The sequence below is a fragment of the Halyomorpha halys genome, unplaced genomic scaffold (genome assembly GCF_000696795.3).
Source record: "Halyomorpha halys isolate HHAL.00 unplaced genomic scaffold, Hhal_1.1 Scaffold185.1, whole genome shotgun sequence".
In the NCBI taxonomy this organism is placed as follows: Eukaryota; Metazoa; Arthropoda; class Insecta; order Hemiptera; family Pentatomidae; genus Halyomorpha; species Halyomorpha halys.
Genome location: NW_027106126.1, coordinates 1,191,321 through 1,202,364, shown reverse-complemented (window position 1 = coordinate 1,202,364; position 11,044 = coordinate 1,191,321). Strand labels below are relative to the sequence as shown.

The following is an 11,044-nucleotide window of genomic DNA, read 5'->3' as shown; positions in this document are numbered from 1 at the left end:
ATATATATTTTAATAGAAATTGTTACATCCATTCTTACACAATTTTTTTAGGGCACAGGTTCTTTTATTGGGCAAGAGTACTTTTGAGATCCACTGACCTTCCTTGTAATAAAATCTTATTTAAAATTTTTATTAAGTTTAGTTTACAAATTACAAACATAACAAAAGAAGTAAATATTCAAATTCTATTATTTCTGTCTCAAATTTCACACGAAAATAGTTCCATAAAATAAAAAGTGAATACTTTTCTCATTTGAATAATCAAGATAAAATTTAAAGTCCCTGGCCAGGATAAGTCATTGTTATTTTGCAGAAATAAATCTGGCCTCTAAATAGGCCTCTAGCTTACTTAATATATGATTAAATTTTTTAAAATCGTTAATCGTTAATTTTTTAAAGTCATAGGTGTGATGGTATCATCCCTACACCTGAAAAAACAGCATCCCAAACACTGAGATGATTAAATACAGTCAACAAAAACCCTCACCATAGAGAAACATCAAATATGAAACGTACAATTCATAAGTTAGATGTATGGTTGGTGTTAAGAGATTGTAAGGTGTGACAGTTCTCTGTGAAGCCATTCTACATGTACCAGATCTCACATATGCGCAGAATGCAATAAGTACAGTCAACTGTCAGGCACATCCTGTTAGTACAAATCTCATAGTTTTATGTCATAATTTATATGATCGTAGTGGCTGCAACAGTTACTGCTGTGGTGCAAACCCCTTCAGGAAATTACTGCATCCACCACTGCTGCTCCTCTATACTAACAACAACCAATACTTTTTAATTAACGTTTTTCTTAACACTAATGAATAGTTTTTTGTTCATAGATTAATTGATAAACATTATTTCCTATGTATTAAATCAATTAGTAATTATAGCTGATTTGGCCAATATTAATGTAACATTAAATTTGATATGAAAAAATTAATATAAAACTATAAAGAAATTCATAGAATTATGTTATTTCAAAATTTATTTGATAAAAAAAAAAAATTAAATTTCTTTTCTTTTAGTATTATTTTAAACTTAATGTATCAAACATAACTACAAATTTAATATAAAAAAAATAGATTAACTAAATTTGAAGAATTCTGCGATGTTGATATTCATTCTAAAAATTATTTTAAAATATTAAGAAATTATAATTTATTAATCTTTTTTATTAAAAATTCAATTGTTAAATGTGAAAATTATAATTTTTTTCTAGTTATTAATCAGGTTTGTCTGTCACTAAAGCTCTGAAATAAATAGGTTTTATTAATTGATCAATGTTTTGCTGACCAAATTTATCTGTTTGATTATGATTGTTGGGTGTATTGATTGATAAAACACATGATAAAAGAACCATCATAATAGATAACCTCTGAACTGATTTGGTTACAGTTCATTCTCTCTCAAAGATAAAAAGTTTCAATAGTTAAGAGATATTTTTGAAATTTAACATTGAGATAGAGACATCCAATGGAAAGTGTTGACTATAAATCTCTGGCTAATAGCAACAAGACTCAATGTCTAAAATCAAATTCAGAAATACTGAAACTGAAGATTTTCAAATACCAGGATGGGCATATATTTTTGTCAAATAAAAAAAACAGTAGCTGCAAAGTTAGTCTCCATTTTTCCACATACAACCTTATTCCCTGTCATTTTACATATAATTTGGAATCATCAATGTTTTTTAACTAACCCAATCACAGAACAATTACTCTACCCTCCATTCTTGGATTAGTTTCATAAGTGCATTAAATCCTTTAAACAACCAATATTATAAGTGCCTTCTTATAAATACAATATTCTAATCATAATAATTCCAGTATTATAAGTCTACCAATGCCTTCTCTTTGGCCCTTCATGGGCTGTTTTGAGATTGATTAATTTGGATTAATGATTATTGAATATTTTGTTATCTATAGATTTTATTTTGCTTGTATTTATTTAAAAAATAAAATACAAATATATAATATTTATTTTAACGTAGTTATGGATGAATTTTGCAGGTAAAAATGGGAAGCAATGTACCATAACAGATGTTAACATTGAACCATGCCCTGAAGCTGCTAAAAATGAGCCTTGCAAAATCAAAAGGGGAGAGTATGCCTCAATTGGGTTCAAGTATACTTTAGGTATTATAATATTTTTAAAAAAAAAATCAAATATGTGAATAAATCTGTTTTATTTTGTTCTTGTTGGAAGTGATTATTTTAATAATCAAATTCATGAATCTGCATACTATCACTAGTAACCAAAGTAAGTAGTATTGGTTATTTCAATGAGGTGTTTTTTTTCTGATTGCAACTGTCATAATTTTGAAAATACTGAATCTACAGCAAATCTATCATGAAAGAAAGACTCCCACTCCCTATAACATTTATCTTCCTCAAACTGTAATACCAATGAAATTCTAAACTAAACTTATTTAACATTTATAATTTCATTCACAAGTCAATGGATCTCCAGTTGGAGGGACCAGTTTACCGTTATTCATACTTGTACATTAAGTACAGCACACTAAATTCCCTCCCACATAACGGTCAATAACAGTATTCATCCCTAACCATCTTTCCCAGGTAGATGTCCGAGATGTGGAAGATGGTCAAAGAGCTCTGCGGAAGCAGCCCCCTTTACAGGAACCCTGAGAAGAGAGTTCTGGGAAATACAGGATGCCAGATTTAAAAGAGGATTCAAGATTGAAATTGACCATTATCTCCTACTGAAGAACAAATTTACTCTTGAATAAATTCAAACCAATGAATAAGATACAAGAATTCCAAGGAAGTGTTGTGGAATTTAGGGAGGATTTTATAAATAAAGACGATGAGAGTGTGTCCACTAATGGATGCCATGATAGACTGTTATAGAACAAAGCAGCATGCCTGTTGCTTTGTTCTCAGCAGTATCCTAGTGTCGCCATCTACTGTTTTATTACTAACCAAAATAATAAAATCTATTTTCTATAACAGAAAGGAGTCATCAATCATACTATTTGAAGTAGTATTAAATGATGACTTAGTTTCAAGAAGAAATAGAAAGAATAGCATTAGACTATAATAGACCATGGAATTATGATGACACATTTAGGAGCTGGACAGCTTTTAGGGAGATCTTCCTTGATGCCTCAACATTGGTTTGCAGTGAGGAGAGTGCTGGATCTGGTCCAAAAGAACTATTGGACAAAGGATGTGAAAAAGTTGATCCAAGAAAAAGTTCCAGTGGGATTTTCAGATTAAAAGAGAAGTAGCAAACAAAAATGAATAGGCCAGCTATAAATTGATATTTCTCTCTATTCTATTATACTACTCTGAATCATGGACTATCGCCTAAAAACAAATGAATAGAAAGCAATCCACGGAGATATGCCACCTTCATACAGTAGAAGAAGAGGTCTCATGATGTAGGTTTAGGAAAGGCACCATACAGGCTAGCCTCAAAGTTAATCTGGCTGACAACATTCCAGACAAGTACAAAATAAGGTCATTAAGACAGCTGCTTGGGAGAGATCAGGAAAAAAAAACCTATGAGACCCATGTAGAGAAAAAAAGACCAAGAAGAAGACCACACATCTCCTGGGAAGAGAGTGTCTGAGAGGTGTTTGATAAGCCAGGTGACTTTTCTTATCTCATCAAAATATAAGTTGAGTAGGAAATATACATTATTAGAAAACAACTTCAGAAGGTCTGAAGCTGAAGTATCTATCTCAGGCATTTATCCAAAGTGTAGTCTCCTGGATGAGCTCTTACCAATACTTTAGATTATGGTCAAAAATCCACTCAAAGATCCATTAGTATCCTCAATCAACCAATCATTTCTTTTATAGTGGAAATAATAAATATTTTGTTGATAGTAGATTTTCCTCAAAGCAAGCCCATTTTAACCAAATTACAATATTACAGGAATAAATTTCAATTTTAGAAAATATTTAAAAAGCACTATTTTTAGTTATATGTTCATATAACTATTTGTAATGACTGTTATTTATTTATACTTTGGCAGATTATGATCCAGTAGAACCATTGAAAACACGAGCCTATTGGTCAACAGTACTTGCAGATCTACCATTTATCGGTATGGATACTGATTTATGCAAGGTTACAGAATGCCCTGTTGCTAAAGGTGTACAAAAATCATACAATTATACTCTTGATATCTCAAAGTCTTTCCCTGCTGTAAGTATCATTACCTGATTTTAGATTTCAAATTATAATAGTTTAATTTATTTAAATTACTCTCTTTTAAGATTAAAGTTTTATAACACTTATTTATCTGTTCTCAGCAAAAGTTTGATATTAAATGGAAGATTTGGGAAGAAAAAGCTGGCCCTGAGAAGGAATGCTGTTTTATGTTCAAGATGAGGCTTGTTTGAAGCGGTTCTAGTTTAAGTCTTGTACATTATATAAAAAATATTTGTAATTTTTGATGAAAACTATTTATTAATATCAAAAAGTAAATATATCCTTTGGTCTTTGCTCTGGAAATTTACAAAATAAACATGTTTTGTATTATACTTGAAAATTAATTTCTATGGATGCTGAAGTTCTTTTATTAAACAGACTTAACAAATAGATTGTTTTAAAGTTTTTAAATATTTTTAAAAACAGAATTAATCGCTATCAGGATAAAATTTTAATAAAAAATATTGATGATCACTCATCCCTTAAACATCAAATTGTTCGAAATATTCTTAACTCAAACAACATTCAATGTGTTGTTACTTCCAGTCTCAAGCTCGAGAGGCCTAGTTTTCTTATCCTCTTCCTGTTCCAGATTCCAGTAAAGTTCATCATTGTGAATATATTCCTCTGGGACTGTACCAGTCCAACGGCTTGTCACTTTCAAAATCAAACCTGACAAAAAAAAAAAAAATTTGTTTAAGGATCTTCTCAAATTGATCCAATCTAGCTAATAAGTTGTGATTTTATCAAATATATTCAGCAGTGTGATAACAAACCAGTAAAGATTCCAGAGGTTACTGCGACAACTAAAGTAACTGCAAGCCCTAGGAGTTGATAAACTGCTTGACCTAGTGCGGAACGGTTCTCTCCAGGAAGTACCTAGAACATCATATATCTATAGATAAAATCAATTTCCATTGCAAACGGCTGTGCTAGGAGGTGATTTGGTCAGGATCGCACTTGATCACCAGATTTTTACCCAATTAAAGGTACCCACTTTATGAGGATGGGTGGAACCTAGAGGATTCCCAAATCCACATGGTTGACTCATGGCTAGAGTAATAGAATAAATAATTATTTGGCAGTCGGATTCGAACCCAAGTCCTTAGAATTAGTAGCACTGTGCCTTGCCACTGAGCTACTCTGTTCTCCATATATACATATAAGTCTTTTCTAATTTAGTTAAGGAAGTAAAATACAACTTATTCAGATGAAATAAAATTAAATAATATATATTTGAAAAATAAAATGTACTTTTAAATTTAATTAAACAAAATTATAAGAAATGATATGTTATATACTTCACTAGAATGAGCTGGAGTATAAAAAAGTAATGAGCTGTTTGTTAATATGATGAGGGGGAAAAACTTCCAATTACAACACTATACAATTCTATTTTTTGTACAACATTTACCCCATATTCATATACTTGTATCCTACAATTGCAACAATCAATTTAATATTATCAACATTTTTTTCTATATATTATATGTTTACAATTAAAATCTTATAATCTGTATTAACCTAATTTTGTCAATTGCATCTATTTCTATTATGAAATATTGTCATGTACGTACATATAATTTAAAGTTTCGTTACATCATATTATTTAAATATTTTCACTAAAGATGTATTCACTTATAGAATATAAGTGCATCCTAGAAATATAATGGGTAGGAAGAAATTATTTAAGCAATTTGAAGACATTTGGAGATACATGATGGATGTTCAGATTAAAAAAAATTGATATAAGGAAATAATGATTATATGGGAAAATAATAATTCTTATAAGAAATGAACCCACAACCTAATAAAACCATATTGGTTTTCTTAGAATTTAATTACGGCTTTACCTTCACAGCATAATAACATTTTGGATTGAAACATTTTTGTCTCAGATAGTGGAGAGGATTGTTGATTATTTGATATTTTTTGGAAAGCTGAGTGTGTTATGTTTTATGCTCAGATTAGAATGAGTTGTGTTGAAAGCATTCTTCATAAGACTTTACTATCTGGATTTAAAACTTTTAGTAGTTTATAATCAGCTAAAGAAAAGAGAAATCATTCAGGAATAATTCAGTTAGTAAAGTTCTGAAATTTTACTCCATCTGTTGGTTAAATAATAAAATAATACTGAAGTAAATGTGAAAGAAAATTCAACAGAAACTTACCTTTTGCGTATATATAACAAATTAATATTATTAAATGTATTGATTTAAATCTAAATATTTGTTAGAAAACAATCAATTATACCAGTTTACAAATCAGACTGTAAAAAATTGAACTACTTCAAAGAATATGTAAAAAATTAAAATAAATAAAGGATTTTTGGAATGATCTCTGATATTTTAAGTTCCTGGCTATATGTTAATCAATCATTTTTAATTTGTGATTTTTTTTTACCTGGATTAGACTATGTTGAAGTTCCTTAAGTTCAGGACTAAACGCTTCTGGTGCTCGTGCTTTATATATTAAAAATAATCTGGAAAATAATAACTTCAATAAATTTTTATATTATTTTCATTTAAGATAAGTTTAATTAATAATTAGATCATTGATTTTATTTAAATTAATTAATTTTAAAAAATGGTCATTGGAAATCAAATTAAGGAATGTTGCTATGTATTAACACTGATATTATACTAGTTAGAAAACACTGTAGCATTTCAAAACTTGGTTATTTTGAATTGTTTTATGGAACTTAAATAATAGAGATGTAGCATTCATCACTTGGGCCTAAATTAACCCCAATGATTAGTTATGTTGTGAATGGAACCTCCTTTAAAAATTTATTTTAGTTATGTTTAAATTTCTATCCGACATTCTGAGGTGTTTTCATTTTCAGAAATCTTACATTTTATCTGAACCCATAACAATGCCTGTTCATTCTTCTACATCCATAATTCTATATAAATATTTGGTTTTTATTAATTTTGATTGGATCGTCAGGCGCAATTTATATCCTCACATGTTTGGATGCAACTCATTTGAGTGAGATTAAAAATTATATTTCAGCTTAGATCTAATATAATAACAAAGAAGAAAAAAGAATGGGAAAAAAGTTATTTTTGCTGAGATGGCTGGAAAAACAAAATAATTGAACCTTTCACCCAAAAATAAATTGTTATGCCAACAAAATGTATTCTATATTGTAAATTACTTAACCATTAATGGCCCTTTAATTAGAGAATAAGATTTGTTATATTGTTTTGGTACTTTTAGAACTAGCATGTACCTTGGTCCATATACTTCCTGCGAAGCAATTGCAGCTACAATGGCACTAGTGATACCACCAAACATTCCAGGTAAGCCATGGAGGTTATGCACTCCACATGAATCATGAAGACCAGTCCGCCGTTCGAGCCATTTCTATAATGAGATACTATTAGTAATTACACAATAAAAACCATGTATAAATATTTATGTGGTAAAGATTATTTTATTTTTCGCCATATTTACCTAAATAAATTGATGGAAGAATAGTGTTTTTATATAAGAGTTGAAGAGTATTATGTAATTTATAGAGTAATTGCTGACTTTTTCTAAAATAGATAGCCAACAGCCTTATTTCGCCCCTTACGAATGATATCCATTTTAGGGCTGAATAGATCTAAGAAGTGTCAAAACTCCCCCTCTAATCATTTTTGAGGTAGCCAATTTTTTATGTAGATAAAAAAAAATGTTTCAGTGGGACAATTTATTCTTTGAATTATCACTTCTGTTATTTATCAACTATTCACAACTATAGCAATTGTAATCATGAATTTATTTAAAGGAAAAAATAAGTATTTTGAATATTAACATAATTGCCTAAATAATAAATAAATATTTTGACTAAAAGTATTAATTTTTATTAACCTTGGCATAAAAATAATAATAATATATCAATTTTAAATCAAAATTTAATTTAACACAAAACATCAACAGTATTTTTTTTTTTTTTGTTAAATGAAAAAATCAAATAGATATGTGTACAGCTGCGAAATAGCTTCAGTTTTTGCATAAGACTTGTTTTATCCACACTAAAAAAAAAGTAATAAAAAATACTGGTGGTCTCTACAGGGAGCAAGAGAAAATATTTTCTCAATGACGAACTATAAAGAGTGATAGATTGAGTTATAGCAAGATTTAGGCAGAAATATTTCTTATTGGGCATTGGTGCAGAAATATATCCACAGAAAAACCTGGATAAGACAATTGATATCATTAGGACAATAGAATAAAATGTATTTCCTAGTTAATTGCAATAACTATTAATCAAGGAGGAAATGGTTAGAGATGCAGTAAACAAAGAAAAACACAGAAAGTTATATTACTGCTTTAATTTGTGCTCATAATTGCTTAATAATTATTTATTGACCTTTTAATCATTTATGGTTTTATATTAATCATGCAATAAATGTACTACTAGATTAGAGAAATAAACGCCACTATACATACTTGAACGTATACAAAACCTAATGTGGAAATAACACCACCACCGATACCAATGATAATTGCTCCAAATGGATGTATCATTAAAGTTGTGACAGTTCCAACTGCTACACCACCAGCTAGTGTTGCATTTTGAATGTGCCCCTGAGAAAATTGATTTTAAAGTGATCATCATAATAAGTATAATGAAACAGAGCTCACATATAATTTATGGAAAAAAGTATGTACATCTGTGAAGAAGAAAATCATTTAAAGTAATAATGTAATGTTATTTATATAGTTTTTTTCAGACAAATTAAAAAAAAAAAGTGTAATAATATAAATCAACATTTGTTATTGATAAAAAACAATTCAAGAACTTTTAAGATTTAAATTTAATTAAAAAGTACCATTGTTAGCTTTCTGTTACTGTCAGTAAGGGTTGATATAGCAAATGTGGTTACACATGATGCTGTTAATGCGATATAGGTATTGATAATTGCTCTCTGTTGTTCATCATCGGCATTACAAAGGACACCATTAAAACTTGGCCAGAACACCCACAAAAATAAGGTTCCTATAAAGAATGTATATATTGTAAATAAAGTTTCATCACGAAATTTACTTATTTTGCATAAGAAAACATACTAACAAAAATAACTTCTAAATATATAAGTAAAGTCATATGAATTTTCAAATTGTTGGATAAAGTTGTGGTTATACTTCATTTTGATATGCACCTTAGCTCATTATACCACTAAATCAATGTGCCAAAGACCAAAAAGTGATTGATAAAAAAGCTTAATACTTGCTAAATAAAATTCACAAAAATTTGACTAAAATAGAAGAAAATGTCGCTTCAAAATGTGATAAAAAGCATAATATGAGCAATGTATAAAGCATATTTTCACTTTTTGGGAACAAAGTGCTATGATAAAAAAAAACTTTCAAACTGCAATTGATTAAAAAAACTAAGGGTAGATGGCAAGTTCAGTTATTTTTCAATTTATATAATTACAGCAGATGTAAGACTAAATGATAACAAGAATATATTCTGCATATATGTATAAATTTATATAAAAGATTATATATGTAAAGAAATTGATAAAATTAAGGTATTTATAAACACAAAATGTATACGTTGTAAGCATTTGTCTGTGTTAAAACCATAACTTTGGGTTTAAATTGTTTTCCTATTTGCTAACTATAGAAATCTTGACTAGTTAAGTTGATGTTATTGACTAACAGCAGATTGTTTAATGAAAAGGGTAACATCTCAAGTACAAGTATTTAAAAGCATAAAAATCTCAAATTTAGACTTACCTATCATAGCAAACAATTCTGAATTGTAACTTGTTGCTTCAAGATTTGAGCATTTTGGTTTTCCAAGAATCCTAGACACAGATAATCCAAAATAAGCCCCAAATACATGAACGTAAATTGAACCTCCTGGATCAGGAACCTAAATGAAATATTAAGGCATTTTTCATAAATCTAAACTTCAGATCAATTTTCAAATTTAAATTTAGTTTAATGAAAATATGCCTAATTTACTTTCATAGAACTAAATTTGAACTAATAAGGTACTTTCTAAAAACATGATGATTTAAAAATAAAGTATGGTAAAGCATTTAACCAATTTTTAATTTTTATTAATTTTAACCTTGTCTGGCATATGGAACCATCTAAATAAAGTATTCATAAAATAGGAATCCTAATTTGCTATTAAATTTTATCTCTGAGATTTCGAATTAAGAAAGCATGCTATGCTTATATAATTGTTCATTACCTACTTAGTTGATGAAACTTTTTTATATTGTTTATGGAATATAACCAGGAATATTGCATAATACTATCATTACTGTAAAGAATGTCACAGAATGATTGGGAGGGACTAAAAATATTTGTTATAAGGTATTTGATGAGTTTATGTAAAAGAGTTTTAAGGCATTATTCAATAGTTATATTAGTGTTTAAAAAAGGTAGAGGAATTTCCATAAACCTGACCAAAATTGTTGTTTTTATTAGCTTCATAATGAAAATGAATTAAGTATATATATAAAATATATACTAATATGACTATTTTTTTCAACAGACTGAGATTAGTAAAAAAAGAAACAGTTTTCCAGTTGTCTCTCAATTCACATGTTTTGTCTAAAAACAAGGCATATTTTTTAATTAATTGATTATTTTTCTTTAAATTACACAACACTTTTTGATGAAACATAAAGAATACAAAGTATTTTATTTTGAGTAATAGCGGTCTTAATTGTCATTTGTGTCTTTTATAAATAAAGATGAACTGAATACATTTTGGTTAGATCCTTGGTGAGTTTTTTTTTAAAAAGTCATGTAACTTGTTTTCCTGATCTCAAACCAAAAATAATTTCTCTGGGCCAGATACAATGTGAATTAATAGATATATTTGTTTGAATGTTTAAATTTAAAAA

The 11,044-nt window shown here is 28.4% G+C and overlaps 2 protein-coding genes across 2 annotated transcripts in view; one reads left to right on the top strand and one right to left on the bottom strand.

The window, feature by feature from the left end:
* The window catches only part of LOC106679231 (mite group 2 allergen Lep d 2), a 12,366-nt gene extending 7,853 nt beyond the window's left edge, over nt 1-4,513 (top strand). The window contains exons 2-4 of the mRNA XM_014418248.3: nt 2,010-2,135; nt 4,003-4,175; nt 4,283-4,513. Of these exons, the coding sequence (XP_014273734.1) occupies nt 2,010-2,135; nt 4,003-4,175; nt 4,283-4,372 (389 nt within the window). The 3' untranslated portion in view covers nt 4,373-4,513. The remainder of the gene's footprint in view (nt 1-2,009; nt 2,136-4,002; nt 4,176-4,282) is intronic.
* Rh50 (Rhesus blood group-associated glycoprotein Rh50) overlaps nt 4,001-11,044 on the bottom strand; it is a 43,923-nt gene continuing 36,879 nt past the window's right edge. The window contains exons 5-11 of the mRNA XM_014418247.2: nt 9,918-10,056; nt 9,005-9,171; nt 8,622-8,759; nt 7,417-7,550; nt 6,585-6,663; nt 4,958-5,060; nt 4,001-4,853 (exon numbers count right to left, since the gene is read on the bottom strand). Of these exons, the coding sequence (XP_014273733.1) occupies nt 4,696-4,853; nt 4,958-5,060; nt 6,585-6,663; nt 7,417-7,550; nt 8,622-8,759; nt 9,005-9,171; nt 9,918-10,056 (918 nt within the window). The 3' untranslated portion in view covers nt 4,001-4,695. The remainder of the gene's footprint in view (nt 4,854-4,957; nt 5,061-6,584; nt 6,664-7,416; nt 7,551-8,621; nt 8,760-9,004; nt 9,172-9,917; nt 10,057-11,044) is intronic.